The sequence below is a fragment of the Hydra vulgaris genome, chromosome 02, assembly GCF_038396675.1.
Source record: "Hydra vulgaris chromosome 02, alternate assembly HydraT2T_AEP".
Classification (NCBI taxonomy): domain Eukaryota; kingdom Metazoa; phylum Cnidaria; class Hydrozoa; order Anthoathecata; family Hydridae; genus Hydra; species Hydra vulgaris.
In genome coordinates, this window is record NC_088921.1 from 68,594,588 (window position 1) to 68,613,936 (window position 19,349).

General features: G+C 28.6%; 1 protein-coding gene and 1 pseudogene across 1 annotated transcript in view; one reads left to right on the forward strand and one right to left on the reverse strand.

The window, feature by feature from the left end:
• Window positions 1-3,197, forward strand: part of LOC100201196 (WD repeat-containing protein 47) — a 41,088-nt gene extending 37,891 nt beyond the window's left edge. The window contains exons 4-9 of the mRNA XM_065791793.1: window positions 471-591; window positions 749-883; window positions 983-1,280; window positions 1,369-1,622; window positions 1,696-1,938; window positions 2,030-3,197. Coding sequence (XP_065647865.1) covers window positions 471-591; window positions 749-883; window positions 983-1,280; window positions 1,369-1,622; window positions 1,696-1,938; window positions 2,030-2,340 — 1,362 coding nt within the window. The 3' untranslated portion in view covers window positions 2,341-3,197. The remainder of the gene's footprint in view (window positions 1-470; window positions 592-748; window positions 884-982; window positions 1,281-1,368; window positions 1,623-1,695; window positions 1,939-2,029) is intronic.
• Window positions 3,198-14,230: 11,033 nt separating this feature from the next.
• Window positions 14,231-14,943, reverse strand: LOC136076257 (cilia- and flagella-associated protein 251-like; annotated as a pseudogene).
• Between the last annotated feature and the right edge of the window lie 4,406 nt (window positions 14,944-19,349).

Sequence of the window (19,349 nt, forward strand, 5' to 3'; positions counted from 1 at the left end):
ATTTGCATGCATTATGATTCATTACGGAGCTGCATCAAACTTAAAAATCAAGGTAACAGTGTTCAGTGAGCCTTTAATTCTCGAATTTGTTTAGCGAACGTAGTGTCACGTTCAGGTTGAATAGTTAGTGCGTTTTTAACGTTGAAATTTTAATGTTGTGTGTGATTAGCGTTTCATATCTTTGTTTGAATAGGTTTGTCGGCTTTAACGGAACGAAGTTGTTTTGATTGTTTGCTCTTAGTAATGAAAGAACAAACATTTGGTTGAGAATGTTTTTAACCTTTCGTTTGCACTTTCCGACCTTCGTTTTTTTTTAATTTTATTTTTATTTAGTTAACATTAACTTATTTAATTAAAATACACGATGGTAATTTTTTTTATTTGTTTATAAAATTATGTTGTTCGACTAATATTTATTAATTTGAATAATGAATGAATTATATGTTAATAATAAAGTTTTACTCATACAGGGTAAAGAAAATAATCCAGGGGGTGATGGAGTGGTTTTAGGACCAGTAATTAACGGAGTAAGACGCCCTATATCTTCTAACCACATCAGTTCACTATCCTATTCAGACGCTCAAAGCTTACGTATGTGTTTTCAGTGCGTAAATATGTAAAGTGTTTTTTATTTTTATTTTCAAAAATATAATTATTTCATGGCGAGTATTGTTTTACACAAAGTATTTATTGCTGGATTATTATTGTTTTATTAAGCTTATAAGCATATAGGACACCTTCAATTTAGCTGACGAAACGTCGATGAAGGAGCGAATACCCCAACAAGCCGCTGCTCTGAAGTTAAAAGGCGCTGGACCAAAAATTAAAACCAAAGATGGGAACGCTGTGCACTTGATTGAACTTATAAAGCCTAACAAAGAAGGTGTAAATTTGTTGAAACATACAATAATATTTTTTTTAAAACGTTTTGTTTGTTGTACATAAAAAGAAGTGTTGTTAATTAGAATAATGATCTATATAGATTTAAAAAGACAACTCAATGCAACTGACATTTACGAGAAAAGAGATTCTCGTCAGCAGCAACAAGATGATACGAATAAGTATCACGATCGTTATCAAATCGATAGCCAGCGTGATTATAACGGTAGAAATCTGGATGATGAAATAAAAAAGTATTCTGCAGTTTCGCTACTTGAGGATAGCCAAGCCGTCCGTTCAGTTGCCTTTCATCCGGACGGTGCGTTCTATGCCGTCGGAGCTAATTCTAAAATTCTACGTATTTGTAAAATGATAAACTCAAATGACTCTGTTTCAAAAAGGTACTTTCTGATTTATTTTTAAAATGTTGTGTATACTTCCTAATCTGTTAAAGTTTCTTTTTATTAATTATAAAAGTTTATTTTTCAGCACTTGTCCACCGGCACCAGTTTTGATAAAAAGACAAAAATACCATCGTGGTTCAATATACTGTATGGCATGGAGTCCTGATGGTAAACTCCTCGCTACTGGATCTAACGATAAAAGCATTAAGTTGTTTCAGTTTGATGGTTATAATTGTACTCAATCAGGTGATGACGTTGAGCTTAATATACACAATGGAACAGTTCGTGAATTGGCTTTTGTTCCTAATAGGGCTGGTTTACTTATATCAGGAGGTGCAGGTAACAAGATTAGGATTTGATGTTCACAATGTTAAAGCGTATTAATAGGTTACTAAAGCTCGTATGACTTTAGGTGATGGAAACATCAATATTACTGACGTGTTAACACAACAAGTGACTGGGATTTTGAGTGGTCATTCTGGAAACGTTATGACTGTTTATGCTGGCGACGGGGACGTTATTGCTTCAGGTGGCTCAGATAACACTCTTCGACTTTGGGATTTACGTTCACAGCGTTGTATTGACGTGGTTGTTGTTGGGGATAGTGTTCCGGCGTCAGTTGCTTTAAACGGATCTGATCATTATATGGCTTCAGGTTTTGTAGTGTTTTGTTTTTTTTACTTCATAAAATTCATAAAATTATTGCCTTTTTCAGTTCTTAAAGGTTACAAAAATTTTATATTTAGGTCAAGAAGATGGCAGCATTTTATTATACGACTTATCTGCTGGTCGGACTCTTCAAAACTTTCGTCTCCATCAAACGGACTGTAGAAGTATTCGTTTTTCAATCAATAGCAAATATTTATTAACCGCATCGTATGATAGTAACATTTCAATAACACATTTGACTTCATCATATAACGAAATGACTGTACCCCGTCATTACGTTGTTGGTAAACACTCTGACAAAGTTATTCAATGCCGCTGGCATCCCAAGGATGACGTATTCTTATCTTCATCTGCCGACAGAACCGCAATTTTATGGAAAAGTACTTAGAAAAAACTGTGAAATAATATCTTAAATAATTGGAAGTTAATGTGGAAGTTCAAGGATTTGATTCTGTAAATAACTTTACAGAATTTTCGGCTATTTTTTTTATATGCCATGTTTAGTTATAAACAAAATTGGGTTTCTATAGAAATTGTCTAAACCCAACAGGATATGTGCAAATATTTTTTATTTGCAATATTCAGTCATCTAGGTAGCAGCTGTTTGAAATAGTCAACCATCTTTGTTAGTCAATCATCTTGATTGTTGTTACATATCTTATTGCCTTAGTAATAGATTTTTTCTTTGCTAATTCCGTTAAAGTTACTTTGTGAAAACAAGCTTTGCTTTTTTTGTTTTTTTCTTTGCGCTTGGAATTTCTTAGTTTCTTTTAAACTGAACTTTTTGTAAAAGACCTGAATGTAATGGAAGATTTGTTTCATCATTTCATAGCTTAATGATCCAATGCCCGTTTAAGGAAATGCACCTATCATTTGAGTTTTGACTTCTTAGCATCCACTGAGTTTGCACATCAAAATAGCATTTTACCTATTCCACCTAAATGTTCATTTTAAATCTAATATTACAGAAATATAAATGTTATATTACGATGTGGTATAATGCAAAGTTTTTTATTATTGCTAACAAAAGATTTTAAAATTTGTTACATTTTTTGTGCAGTGTTTTTTCATCATCTGCATTTGCCAATTTCAATATTTAAAATGTCCGCCAATATTTATATTTATAAAGTGCTTTTTTTTATATGTAGATAGAATTTATTTAAAAACGAAAAATTTTGGTTTATAAAAATTTATTAAAAATTGTAAAGAAACCAAAAACTAATATTAATCACATTTTTCATAAAACGTTCGCTTTTTTTTTTCTCTACATAAACTTATACTATCTTAACTGTTATTATAAATGGATCCGTTTGTTCATTTATAGAAAAAATATTTCAACTGCGAATTTGAAAAATCTGCTGATTAGTTTTAAAAAATATTAAAAAAATAAGCTCTCTTAACCTTGTTGAAAAAAATGTTTTCAATATTTTTGATTGTTTTTATGTATAATTTTGTTATAAAACTTGTCATTATGTTATCATTGCCACATAGCATCATTATTGGTATAATGGTATCTTCATAAATACATGCGATATTGAAGTCCTTTATACACTTCTAAATGAAGAATGTTGATGGCTTCTTTATTAAATGGGCCATGGTGATAAGACCGAGTTTGGTTTCTTGCTCCAACTGTGAATTTACATTTTATTATGACTAGTTTTGTAATATTTTCTTTGTTTTGAAATACACAATAATAATAGAATAATTTTAGATAAAAAGGGATTTAACATAATTGTTATTATGGATCTAACTACTTGTTATTTTTGTATTGTTAATACAACAAGAAAAAAGCAATAGTTTCCATTATTCACTTATAAGTTTATTGGAAATATTTTAAAACTTGTTAAGACAATCTATCTGTTAATGCAAAAATAAGAAAACTTCATTACTATAAATTTTTTTGTTATTTCTATATTTGGCTTCTTGTTTTAAAATTAAATAATGGCGAATTGATAAGTTCAACTTATAAATATGCTATTATTTTTATAATTATTTTGGAAAAATTTGTCATATTATTCTCTGTCTTCTACTTTTTTTCTAGAACTTGCAATTTAAGTGTTCCTTGGCGATTTTAATAAGTAAATGTTTTTAAAGAAAGTTTTGATCTCCTCTTTTAATTTTGGAGATTAAACTTGAATAGCAAAATGCAAAATGGTTTTTCAAATACTGTATTTTGATTGCCCAAATGTTTTTTTAACTAATATTATTATTTGTTATGGATGCGGAAAGTAATTTATTGTTTTCACCTTTTTTTTTTTTTTTTTGTGGTTATAATCCCAGTCCCAGAAGTCCTTATGGCCTTAGAGTACTCCCAGAAATCCTTATGGCTTTAGAGTACCACGGCATTTAACTAGGAAGCTCACGCCTCCTTCCTTACTAATATCGCCTATTGAGGTATATCAGGAAAGAAGACTAAAAATATTTAAAAGTGGATTTTATTCAAAATACCTTATCTGAGCATGCAACAGAGAAAAACTCAATGTTATCTATATTAGAAATTGGAGTTGTTATTGAACCACGTGCAAAACAATTCATTTGTCTTAGAGAAGCTGAACATATATTGAAAACTTGCTGTGAGAAAATTGAGGATATTACATTGGCAATATGTTCCATGATAACATGAAGATGAATTTGAAGACTAGGGATGGCTCTTTTACTTACTTTTTTTTTACTTACACGAGTTAATTTTTATCAAAAAGTAAATTACATTAGTAATTTTAAACGTTTTATGTAAATTTACATTTCCGTATAAGTAATTAATTTTTTTGAAACGACTTTTACTTTATAATGTAAGTTTTTTTACTTTCAAAAATAAGTTATGTAAAGGAAGATTACATCAAAAAGTAATTTACTTTTACATGTTAAAGTAAGTCACGTGAAAAAAAAGTCACGCGAAAAGCCGTTTAGCGGGTGATAACTAAAAATCCGGACAAAGTTTAAAGGATCATAACTTCCTTGTTTTTTAATGCTTTATAAAAGTAAAGAAAGTATTTTATAGAGAATTATTTAATTTATTCAATATAATACTCAATTTGATTCAATCCCTCCATTTTGTCTGGCACGGTCAATCAAACTCTTGGTGCGACTAACTGTTTCTTGGATAACATTATGATCAACTTTGGTCAAACAATACTTAATCCTTTCTTTAAGTTGTAAAAGTTTTCTTGCTTGCCAATTATTCTTACACACAAGACCTTTCAATATTGACCAAAATTTTTCAATGGCCCTGCATTCGGGTAAATTAGGCGGATTATCTTTTTTTGGTATAATTTCAATATTTTTAGCCTTTAAGTATTCCAATACGTTTTTGTCATAATGAGGAGATGCTCTTCTATAAACGGGATAAGTCTCTTTTGAACACAATGCTCTAAGTAAATAAGCTGGCTGATAGCGTTGCTAGATTCTCGAAAATATGGTTTTGAGGTCTCTTTGGCCGAAATAGCGATCCAGACCATTATTTTTTCTGGAAACTTCTCTTTTTGGCTGTATTTTACATTCGATGGAGTCAATAAAGTATCACTGGAGTAGTAACTAGCATTTCCATTTATCGAACTTTGATTTAAAGTAAAATACAATTCATCGTCAATGATCCATTCAAAGTCTCGCTAATTTTGGTAAAGCCGACTGCAGCATGTTCGAATTCATAGCATCATTTGCTCATCTCGCTTCGGAATCTTTTGCTTTTTATAACATTTGATAGCAGACTGATTTCTGAGTATTCTATTGACATACGGTTGCGAAATACTGAATTTGCGAGCTATTTGCCTCTGTGAAATACCATCTTGATAGTCAAACATGGTTTTAAGCTTAGAAACCTTACTTTTTGGCATTTTTTTTGGCTATACGACTACTTCCAGGCTTTCTTTCATGTCCAAATTTGTTTTCAGCGCGTTTTATTATGTCATAAATGATAGTTATTGGAATATTTTCAGCAAGAAAATGCTTTACTGTGTATGTTTTGCCGAGATTTATAATTGGCTTTTACTGTGAAATTGAATTATGTCTAAAGTTAAAGTGAGGAGAATTTACACAATGAAGTGTTGCATTAATTTGAAATATGTTCCTAATTTAAACGTGTAAGATGTATACATTTTTGCGAACCCTATAACCTTTATTTATTAGTTCGAAGTAAGTTTTTGTCGTGTCACATGGTAGAGCCGAAAATATTTATCTTCGAAAATATCACCGAAATATTTCACAACTAAAAAATTTAGAACCGAAAAGTATACTTTCATTGCAGGATCGAATTACAAAATCCTTTCTTGCGTCGTAAGTTTTAGAACCGAATTTTACAACCGAAAGAATTCGGATCGAATTACAAAATTCTTTTATTTTTTATTTTAATTTAAGTTAAAAACTTTATTTCACGACTTTCGATTGATAATTCGATCGAAATTTTTTTGGTTCTAAATACAATTATAACTTTCGATCGAAAATTTGATTGAAATTATTTCGGTTCTAATTTTTTTCGTAAATATTTTCGGTTGTGTAATAAATTTCTCATATTCGGTTCTAAATTGAAATTTAGGATTCGATTGAATCATAGGACGCCGTTTTTGTAGTTATAAACTGGAAAGTTAAAAGTTGAATAACTTTTTTTCTATTCCTTTTACTTTTTGGTCAGAACAAGTGTTGTAATTTTGAATAGTTCAATAAATACTTTTAATCTCTTTTTTATTTTAGTTGTAAATTAGTTTATTCCAAATATTGATTTTTTTTTTTGAGGGAAGGTGGGGGGGGGGGAGGAGGGGTAATTGAATGTTGACGTAATTTTTTAGGTCTCTGGAAGTTCGACAAGTTGTTGACAAGGGGAAGGGAGAGGTAAAAATTGCCAGAAATTTGTTGACGTAATTAATGGACAGCCTCATAGGTTGAAACTAAATTCCAGTAACCAAATCCAGGTTTCGCGTTTTTTATAAAATCCTGACCCGAGTATAATAAGTGTTTGAATATCGAATTCGTTTTTAATAGTGATAAGTTATAACAAATTTTGCTATAATATATTAAAAATAATTATTCAGTATAATAAACATATTAAATTATTTATCTATTTATTTATATACCTACCTATATATGAAAATTATCATAAGAAAATGAGTATAAATGGTTTAAATCAGTTTAAATAATTCGGGTCAGGATTTTATAAAATACGCTAAACCTGGATTTGCTCACTGGAATTTAGTTTCCACCCTGTTTATACTGCAAAGCTGCTTACAAAACGGTGTTTCACACAACAGTGCAAAAGCTGTTTCAAACCTTTTTATTGAACAGCTTTATATGAAAGTGTACCAACATTAGATGACATAAAGTTGTTTTTTTTTCAAAAAAATTTTTCAAAAGTGGTCAAGTGGTTTTTTTTCAAAAGTGTTTTTTTTTTCAAATTTTTTTTTAAAAAAAGGCCAACAGTTTTACACTAAAAACTTATTAATAAACGTTGTTAGACGCATTTTGGTATTAAACGTTTAACTTTTGCTTAAATAGCTTTTAAAAAGCACGGTTTGAAATTATTTAAACACCAAAACGGTGTAATTTTACACTTTTATTAAAACAGATTTTATATAAAACAGTGCAAAATACCACTTTTTTAAAAAATTTTAATAAAACAGTGCAAAATACCACTTTTTATATTTACTACACCGTTTTAAGAAGGTGTAAAAATCGAGTATTGTAAAGTTTTTCTTTTTTTAAACCATTTAATTAAACGGTGTAAAACGGTTTAAAACGGTGTAAAACAGCTTTACACCTTTACACCATTTTATTAAAAGGTGTAAAAAAAAACCATCATAATATTCGATTTTTACACTTTTTTAAAACGGTGTAGTGATTTAAAAAAGGTGTTATTTTACACCGTTTTATTAAAAATTAACATTCATAGTGTATAGTTACACCAAAACGGTGTAAATTTACACTTTTTTCTTAAATAAGTTTCAAAAAACACCGTTTGAGGTTATATAAACACCAAAACGGTGTAATTTTACACCTTTTAATTAAGAGTGCAGGAACAGGTTTAGAAGAAGTTAAAAGCACGTTTACTCTGATGAATAAAGCACCACAAAACTTTGGATCTTTAACATATACTATGGTATTATAAAGGGTTTAGTTTGGATTATGGTATTATAAAGGATTTAGTTTTATAAAGGATTTTGTTTTATAAAGGATTTAGTATGGTATTTTAAATGATATAGTTGTAGAGAGAACCTGTAACTAGTACTTTTGTGTGTGAGTGTGTGTTGTGTGTGTGTGTGTGTGTGTGTGTGTGTGTGTGTGTGTGTGTGTGTGTGTGTGTGTGTGTGTGTGTAGTTATTAAGGTGCTCCCAGAAGTCCTTACGGTCTTACCACAGAGCACCGCGGAAAAGCATGTAACTAGGAAGTTCACGCCTCCTTTTTTACCGTGAATCTCTTGGTTCCCAGAACCAAAAGGTTTGAGACCCGAAATCTAACCACTGCATCATGGCTGCTGTTTACATCTTCAAATAATTACAAAAACGCTTTTTTGCTGCAATGGCACATTTAAGATATGCCAAGTGTTCCAAAATATATATGCTAGAAATGCAAAAAACTTTAGGAAACAAATCCGTGCTTGCACCAAAAATTTTTAGATGGTTGTCCCGCAGTGCATCAATCTACAAGGTGTTGGGTGGTCTATCCTCTGATCTTATAGTTGAGCAGAAACCTGATATGGTCTTTAAAATGCAATGATGTTTTAACCAGAGGTTGAGGATTCAATGAAAATGTACGCAACCCGTGGAAATGAGCATTTGTCATTCTACAGGTGTTCATGAAGCAATTCATAAATTAACAGAACTTGACGTTGGAGTTATTGAAAACAATTTAGAGATAGGTATTGAAAAAAAAAAGTGTCTGATTCTGAACTGTTTTATGACTAGTTTGCAGTAAAAAAGTCAATACGGATGATAAAAATCTACATTCATTACCTTTTTTTTTTTTTTTTTTTTTGTTCTTTTTATTACAATCTGAATAAAACTCGTGTTACGTGTTAAAATAAATCGTTAAAATATATTATATAAATACTAAAATATATATATATTTTTTAATATAAAGAACGCGGAGACTCGCAGAAGACTACTAGGTCTTGTCATCGAGTACCACTAGAACGTTAAATACAATAAAATAAAGTTACAAGATAAAAACTCTTGACTTGACAAAAATATAAATATCGTTAGTGGTCAAATATATTCAAAACTAAAATATAAAGCTATCTTATGAAGCCATCAAAACCAAGCATTCAAAAATAAAGAAATATGTCATCAATTTTAAAAATTATTTCTTTTAGTTTTTTTTTAAATACTGGATAACTCCATTCATGAGTAAAATCAAAATTTTTTAAGACTATTTTGTTCCATAAAAATGCTCCACGGAATGGAATGCAGGATTTGCCGATACTTGTTTTACATTTTGGTTGTCGTATAAAATTATTATTTTGGAGTATATATTTGTTTTTTGCTTTACATGAATATAAATCACTAAAAGAAACTGGACATACATTAATTTTACATTTAAACATAAAACAAAGAACGTTGAAAATATTAACCTTATAAATATTAAGAATGTTCATGTTAAATAAAAGAGGCTTTGCATGAGTAAAACGATCTTTTAAATTTATAAGACGTGCTACATGCTTCTGTTGACAATGGAGAGGTTTTAACTTACTTTTGTGCGTACTCCCCCACGCGACATTGCCATAACTAATATGACAGTGTATCAAAAAGTAATATAACTTAATTAAAGTATGTCTCATTAAAATACTTGTTGATTTATAAAGAATTCCAATACTTTTGGATATTTTATGGCATAAGTTATCGATATGGTACTTCCACGAAAGATTTTCATCTATAATGATACCTAAAAAATTTGTGTACGTGATTCTTTTTATAGGAATGTTATCAAGAATAAGCACAGGCATTTTGCATAGTAGAATATGCTTTTTTGAAACTGGATGAAAGAGAATATATTTGGTTTTTTCAATGTTTAGCGAAAGTTTATTTGATTTGAACCAGTCTGAAATTTTTTTCAGTTCAATATTCATATCATGAAACAAATGATTGATGTTTTTGTTGGATAGGAAAAGATTGGTATCATCCGCAAACATTATTGTCATTAAGTTAGAGGCTCTATATAGATCATTTATATAAATAAGAAATAATAGTGGTCCAAGTATGGAACCCTGTGGAACTCCACAGGCTATTTCTAAAACATTTGAAAGGGTAGATTCATCAATGTAAACAAATTGTTTACGATTTTTTAAGTAGTTTTTTAATAATGTCAAGACTTCACCGGTGATACCATATTGTTTCAGTTTTTTTATGAGAATGATGTGATTGATGGTATCAAAGGCTTTAGATAAGTCTATAAAAACGCCTAAAGTAAACTGTGATTTTTCAAAGGACTTTGTAATGCAACGAGTGAGTTGAATTACTGCGTGTTCAGTTGAGTTATTCTTTTTAAAACCATACTGATTGTTATAAAGTATATTATTAACAGAGAGATGATTAAATATTTTGTTAAATAAAATTCTTTCAAATATTTTAGAAAAAACAGAAAGAACTGATATTGGACGATAATTATTTACATTTTTTAGTTCACCTCCTTTGAATATAGGAGTAACTTTAGCTACTTTCAGTTGTTCAGGAAAAATTCCCTGATTTATTGAACATTTAAAAACCTTAAATAAAATATCTTTTATGTTGTTATATGAACTAATGACTATGTTTCCACTAATGTCGTCTGGACCTACTGCTTTATTAGATTTTAGCATTTTAAAGGCACTTTCAAATTCTGAAAATGATACTTCAAAAGCATTTAAATTTGTTTTAAGTGGAAAAACACAATTAATTATAGGATTTAGCATGTCTGGAATGTTTTTAGATAAATTTGGGCCAACAGATACAAAAAATTTATTTAACTCACTAGCTATTTCTTTTTGGTCATCAACATTATTACCATTAATTTTTAAACTTTTAGGCAAAGAACACGATTTTAATTTGCGATTACCTGTAATTTCTGCTAAAATTTGCCACGTGCGTTTTGAATTAAACGTATGCTTTTCTAACATATTTAAATAATAATTTTTTTTTGCAGCTTTTTTTTGACTTTCGAATTGTTTAGCGTATTTTTTGTATAAAATTTTGCTTTATCTGTTTTTGTTTTTAAGTATTTTACATACAGTTTTTGTTTTATTTTAGAAGACTTCCTTATGTCCTTATTTATCCACGGTGACTTTAAACTTTTATTAGATTTACATATTTCTTTTTTTGGAAAATTTGCGTCGTAGATATCAAAAAAGGTTTTGTAGAATGTGTCATAGACTATGTTTGCGTCACTTTTAAAGTCGATATTTGTCCATCTAATTAAGGATAACTGTTCATTAAATGATTTCAAACTTGTTTCATTAAAAAAAACGTTTGGTAAAAATTTGTTTTTATTGTGGTAGTAATTTAGGGACAATATTTATTGAGAAGAAAATCGGGAAATGGTCAGAAATATCATTTTTTTTATAGTACCAATTTTAAGAAATTTATTGAAAATATCAGTAGTTATAATGTTATCAATTATAGAAGCTGACGTAGCTGTCACTCTTGTTGGTCTGCTAATTAATGGAACCGCACTGTTTTGAAATAAATTATCATGAAATTTTTTTATGTTGTTATTAGTGTGATATTCAAAACAGTTTAAATTTACGTCACCTATTAAATAGTGAAACTTTTTTTCCTTAAAACCTTTTTTTAAAATGTCATTACACAAAAATGATGCGAAGCTTTCGGTTTTACCAGACGGCGGGCGATAACAGCAACTTAAAAGTATATTCTTAGAATTACCGGTTTTAATTTCTATTGTTAAAACCTCAATATTGTCGTCAGAGATACTCATATCAGGCCTAATAATGAAACACATGTTTTCTTTTATATAAATAAGTACACCACCGCCGCGTTTATTTGCTTTTCGCGCTACCGGGATCATGTTAAAACCTGTAAGACAGAGATTAGAGTTGAGTTAAACATCATCAGAATCGCACCACGTTTCAGTTAAACAAATTAAGTTAAAAATATTTAAATTTTCTTCTATAAAAATAAATAAATTTTCAAAGTTTTTTTTCAAACTCCTAATATTAATATGAACAACATTAAAATGATCCCGCTCTAGAAATTCTTTTATTTCTTTGTTGTAAAAATACAAGCATTTAGTTTGCAGTGCAGCTGATTCATGAAAATAATTTAAATCTGGATCTGACTCAATATCAATGACTAATTCATTTGTTTGAAATAAATTACATGACATTGAGTCAAATTTTTTGTGGTAATTTGAATCCATTTATATTTTTATAGCAATTGAATAAAAGAATTTCATTTTAAAATTTAAAAATCACGAGTAATAAGTTTATTATAGATTACTTTGGCAAATTTACCTTTTGCTTTCAACTCGTTTGCTTCTTTAAATAATCTTTTTCTTACTTCAATCGTTCGTTCACTGTAATCTTCGTTTACATATAACTGCTCGTTCCATAGCTTTCGTTTAATAAAGTTGTCCAACACTGCCGATTTATCTTTAAAATTTAAAAACTTTGCTACGATTGTTCTGTTAATCTTTTTTCCATCAGAAACTTTTCTTCCCGTTCGATGTGCTCTTTCAATTTCAACATTTTTTTCAAATCCAAGTTTTGATTTTAAAAAGTTCTGAATTTTTTTTTCACTTACTTCCCATGTCTCATTTTCATCTTCTACAATTCCTGAAAATCTTAGATTACTCCGCCTACTTCGATCTTCTAATTCCGCAATTTTGTCTTTAATCTCATTATTGTTTTCATTTTCAAAACTTGTGGTTGAGTTAATATTTGCGACTGTGCTTGTTTTTGCATTTTTTTGCTCGGTGAGTTTGATGTTTACTGCTTCATATTTCTCACTTACAAATTCAACAGATTTCTTTAACTCGTATACTTCTTTTTTTAAATATGTATTTTCTTCCTGCAAATTCACTAATTTGCTTTCTAATTTTTCAAACTTTTCGTTAAAAATTTTTAATAATGTGTTTTCATGTATCTCTAATAAATCTTTAATTTGCACTACAGTATATTTCGCCATTTTTAATTTTTTCCGCAATTACAAAACACGCCTTATCACCAATATATATACCTTCTGTCTTATCACCAATATATATACCTTCTGGTGTTGGGCCAGTTATTGGTAAAGATCTTATCAACTAAAAAACAGTCTGGAGTATAAAAGATGCTCAAACTCGAGTTATAGATTTTAAAGAACATCTTTTATTTGCTCATGCATGGTCAGGATTTGACTCAACATCTGCATTAGTGGATAAAGGAAAACCTAGTTTTTTAAAATTACTGAAAAATGCAGAATCTTTATTAAAAAAATTAGGTTGATATTTCAATGTTTAATTTTAACTTTATTGATCTACATAATTCAACATTTTGATTGAGAAAATTATATAGTATTGTTTCTTTGGTATTCAAAATATAGACAAATTGAATTTAAGAAATCATTAAGCCAGAAAAGTTACCACCCACAGATCGTACTGCTTATTTTCATGGTCTTCAATAGGGATGGCACATTTACTTATTTTGATGTAAAAGCGCGAATTACTTTTACGCGTAAATTACTTTACATAACTCGTATAAAAAAATATAATTTACTTACATTTAAAAGTAGTTCTTTTTTTTTTACATAAATTATATAACGTGTTAAACTTAATTACTTAAGTTAAGTTTTTTTAATCAGTAATTGTTACTTGGAAAAGTAATTTACTTTTACAAGTTAAAATTATTTGCATTTTTACTTTTACTTGTAAATGTAACTTACTTTTAATGGTAAATCGTGTAAAGTACTTTGAAAAGTAATTTTGGTTATAACTATGTAAAAAATTTGAAAAGTAATTTTGGTTATAACTATGTAAAAAATTTACATCGAAATGTAATTTGCTTTTTAAATGTAAAAAAAATTATTTATGAAGTAAACTTACGTAAATAAAATATTTAAAAGACATAACGCTTACTTTTTTTCTTTTTTTTTCTTTTTTAGTTTTTATTTATTATATTTCCATAATAAAGTTTACATAGCTTACATTTTTATCTTTATAACTTGTTTGTGGTGAAAATGTTTACTTTCAGAACTTGTGTGTCTTTAGCTAGAAATTTGTTTTTCGAGTTTTTATATCCGATTATAATTTTGTACAAAGTCACAATTATTTTTAGTTGTTACACATCCATATCTTCAGTTTTTTAAGAAATTTATTAATCTTTTTTTCTTTCATCGTAATGTTCGTTTTTCATTTTTAATAAAATAGCACTTCATTTTATTTTTTTTATTTTTTTCTTTATTTTTTTCTTTTTCTTCTTCTTCTTCTTCTTCTTCTTCTTCTTCTTCTTCTTCTTCTTCTTCTTCTTCTTCTTCTTCTTCTTCTTCTTCTTCTTCTTCTTCTTCTTCTTCTTCTTCTTCTTCTTCTTCTTCTTCTTCTTCTTCTTCTTCTTCTTCTTCTTCTTCTTCTTCTTCTTCTTCTTCTTCTTCTTCTTCTTCTTCTTCTTCTTCTTCTTCTTCTTCTTCTTCTTCTTCTTCTTCTTCTTCTTCTCTCTCTCTCTTCTTCTTCTTCTTCTCTCTTCTTCTTCTTCTTCTTCTTCTTCTTCTTCTTCTTCTTCTTCTTCTTCTTCTTCTTCTTCTTCTTCTTCTTCTTCTTCTTCTTCTTCTTCTTCTTCTTCTTCTTCTTCTTCTTCTTCTTCTTCTTCTTCTTCTTCTTCTTCTTCTTCTTCTTCTTCTTCTTCTTCTTCTTCTTCTTCTTCTTCTTCTTCTTCTTCTTCTTCTTCTTCTTCTTCTTCTTCTTCTTCTTCTTCTTCTTCTTCTTCTTCTTCTTCTTCTTCTTCTTCTTCTTCTTCTTCTTCTTCTTCTTCTTCTTCTTCTTCTTCTTCTTCTTCTTCTTCTTCTTCTTCTTCTTCTTCTTCTTCTTCTTCTTCTTCTTCTTCTTCTTCTTCTTCTTCTTCTTCTTCTTCTTCTTCTTCTTCTTCTTCTTCTTCTTCTTCTTCTTCTTCTTCTTCTTCTTCTTCTTCTTCTTCTTCTTCTTCTTCTTCTTCTTCTTCTTCTTCTTCTTCTTCTTCTTCTTCTTCTTCTTCTTCTTCTTCTTCTTCTTCTTCTTCTTCTTCTTCTTCTTCTTCTTCTTCTTCTTCTTCTTCTTCTTCTTCTTCTTCTTCTTCTTCTTCTTCTTCTTCTTCTTCTTCTTCTTCTTTTAAATCGTTTCAAGTTCTTGACAATCAATAAAGCGTAGATACTAAGAAATTGCTGTTTTGACCAATGTGTTCAGGTGTGATAAATTTTTTATTTTTTATTATTATTATTTTTTTTTATTGTTTGTATGTAAACACATACATAAATACACACACTTACACACATACATTTATATACACACATACATACATACATACATACATACATACATACATACATACATACATACATACATACATACATACATTTTTTATATATATATTCTCCTCTTTTTTAAAATAAAGTTTTACGTTTACAAATATTGGAATTTTTATACTTTTAATAAATTATAATAGAGAATATAATCACCACATCAATAAGATTAAAAAATAAAATAACAAAATAAAAAAAGTTTAAATAAAAACTTGGTATCTGATAGAAGATCTAATGATCTTGTCGCCAGAACCATAAATCGTTATAATAAAATATAACTTAAACTATTAATAAATATAAACAAATAAAAATGACAAAATACAAAAACAAAGAGCGTATTTATATAAATTACTTATTTTTAAAAGTATTTCAAAATATTGTCATTAAAAAGAATGAATTCTTTTAATTTCTTTTTAAAGACTGGGAAGGTAATCGATAAATCAAAATTAGGTAAAATGATTTTGTTCCAGAGATTTGATGCACGATAAGCTATACAGAACTGATTGAATTTTGTTCGACAAAAGGGTTTATAGAGTGAGCTATCATTTCGTAGTGTATACTTATTTTTTGTCTTTAAAGTAATAAAATCTTTAAAAATGTGTAATGACGGATTGATTTTACATTGAAACATAAAACATAATATTTTATATACATTCACTTCATAAATATTAAGTACTTTTATATTTTTAAATAAAAGCCTTGAATGCGTAAGTCGATTTTCAAAACAAACTAAGCGTATTGCATGTTTCTGACGATGACAGAGAGTACGCAACTTACTTTTGCTTGTACTTCCCCAAGCAATATTTGCATAGTTAATATAACTATGTATAAATGAGTAATAGAGTTGAATTAAAATAGTTTTGTTTAAATAACTTCTTGACTTATAGAGGACTCCTATATTTTTAGAAACTTTGTTATGAAACATTATGTGAACTCTTTATTTTCTTCATTTTGTTTCTAAATGAAATATAAAATTTAAGCCTTATCTTTTATTTACTGAAAATCGTTTTAAAAAAGCAATTTCTTCTAAATTTACAAATTTTTTAATCATATTTTTACTATAAAGGTTTATAATATCACTATATCTAGGTGCAATGTAGTCAATATGCGGTTTCCATGTAACATTCTCATCAAGATAAATGCCAAGAAAACTAGTAAAAGTTTCCCTTTTTATTTCAAGTTCATCAATAAGAATTTTTGGCATGGTTGTTGGTAAAAAACGTTTTTTATATATAGGGTGAAACAGAATGTATTTTGTTTTATCAAGGTTTAAGGTTAATTTGTTACATTTAAACCACTCAGATACACATTTAAGTTCTTTATTCATATCAGAAAACAGCTCATTAATATTACTATTTGATAAGAACAAATTCGTATCATCTGCAAACATAATACTTCGAAGATTAGCTGCTTTACTTAAATCATTGACATAAATTAAAAACATAAGAGGACCTAGAATAGAACCTTGTGGAACACCACAGGTTATTTTAATATAGTCACTTTGAAGGCCATCATTATAGGTAACAAACTGCTTTCTATTTGATAAGTAACTATGAAACCATTTTAGCATATTGTTATTAATTCCATAATATTCGAGCTTTTTAAGCAATATTTTATGGTCAACGGTATCGAAAGCCTTCGAAAGATCAATAAAGACTCCTAGGGTATATTGTTTTTTTTCGAAAGATTCTGAGATTTCCCTAACAAATTGAATAACTGCGTGCTCAGTTGAAATATTTTTTTTAAAGCCAAACTGTTTGGTATATAGTATATTATTTTGGTCAAAATATTTAAATATTCTATTATATATTATTCTTTCTAATAATTTTGAAAAAGTTGATAGAACCGAAATTGGGCGATAGCTGTTAATATTTGTTTTGTCGCCTTGTTTGTAAATTGGTATAACTTTCGCAATTTTCAATTGGTCCGGGAAAACTCCTTGTTTTATAGATGCATTAAATACTTTATAAAGAATATCTTTCAGACTTTCATAACAATCTATGACTATGTTACCACTTACTTCATCAGCACCAATACTTTTATTTCTTTTTAGAGATTTAAAGGCTCTAGCAAGCTCGTCCTGGGATAATTCAGAAGTACACTCATTGTTATAATAAGATTTATTTATAGGACACAAGTAGTCTTCAAACGAACTCTCGGTCGTAGGAATTTTTTTAGAGAGATTGGTTCCAATTTCAGTAAAAAATTTGTTAAAAATGTATGCAATTTTGTTCGGTTCACTTATATTTACGTCTTCAAATTTTATAGTTTGTGGTAAAGAACTTAAGTGATTTTTTGATTTTCCTGTTATTTCTTTTATTATTTTCCAGGTGCGCGTTGAGTTATTTTTAAATTTATTGATCAGATTAGAATAATAATTTTTTTTTAGATTTTTACGAATTTTTTCAAATAAATTTTTATAATTTTTATATATTTTTTCATTTGCGGAAGATATAGTCTTTAAATATTTTATATACAACTTTTGCTTTATTTTTGAAGATTTTTTTAAGCCTTTTGTAATCCAAGGACTGTTAAAGGTTTTATGACTTATTAATTTTTCACATACTGGAAAGTTTGCGTCATATACTAAGTAGAATGTTTCGAAGAATTTATTATACATACTACTTGCATCTTCATTAAAGTTGATATGCCCCCAGTGAAGTAATGATAGTTGATGTTTAAAATCATTTATTTTTTTGTCGTTGTAAATACGTTTTTTTACAGTTCTATTTTGTTTAATTTTATTAGATAATGTTGTGTTAAAGGTTAGGAAAATAGGGAAGTGGTCCGATAAATCAGTTTTTATGATACCTTTTTGAATGGAGTTATTAAAGATGTCTGTAGTAAAAATATTGTCAATGAGGGTAGCAGAATTCTTAGTTACTCTAGTTGGATGATTGATTAGGGGAACTGCGCCTGCTAAAAAAATTTCATCATAGAAACTTCTCACTTTTTTGTCGTCGTTATAAATAAAACAGTCCATATTAAAATCCCCAATTATAAAGTTTTTTTTTCTTTCGTTGTTACCAGCGTGAACTATATTATGTTGCAAATAAGAGCTAAAATTTTCGCACGCGCCGTCAGGTGGCCTATAGCAGCTGCTTATAAGTATGTTTTTTCCTTTGTTAATAATTAATTCAATTGTTGCGATCTCTTTATCTTCGTCAGAAACGCTCAAATCGCTTCTAACTTTATACGCAAAGTTTTCTTTAACGTATATCAAAACTCCTCCACCGCGTTTATTTGTTTGTCTTTCTAATGAGACTAATTCAAAATTCTTAAGATGAAAATTAGAATTATTTTCAAGTTCGTAAGTAGAGCACCAAGTTTCCGTAACACATATAATATTAAAAATGTTTTCAGTTTCTTCTAGAAAATGCCGAAAGTTTTCATTATTTTTGCTTAAACTCCTTATATTAATGTGGAGGATTCTGATTTTTTCACTGTTTATATCATTTATATTTTTAAAAAGAAATTCTTTAATGGTGCTGGGGTAATGATATAAACTGTCAGTGTACATATCACTATAAAAATTTACATCTGGGTCTGCGTTTTCATCTGATATAATGTATTTTTCGTAAAAATTATAGGTTAGCGATTGAAAGTCATTCATTTTTATAATTATTTTTTCATGTGCACAGGTTTAAAGAATTTCTTTTCGTTATTGATATCATTAATCGCGTGTTATCAGTTTGTTATAGACTACTTTTGCATACTTACCTGAGGATCTTAATTCTTTGGCTTTTGCAAAGAGTATTTTTCTTTTTTCAATCGTTCTTTCGCTGTAGTCGTCGTTGAGATATATTCGTTCATTCCAAAGCTTTAGTCGCTTGTAATGATCTAATATTTTTTCTTTATCTTTATAGTTAAGGAACTTTACAACTATTGTTCGTCGCTTTTTTTGTCCCGATTCTTTTTGTTTTCCAGTTCTGTGGGCTCTTTCTATTTGTATGTCATGTTT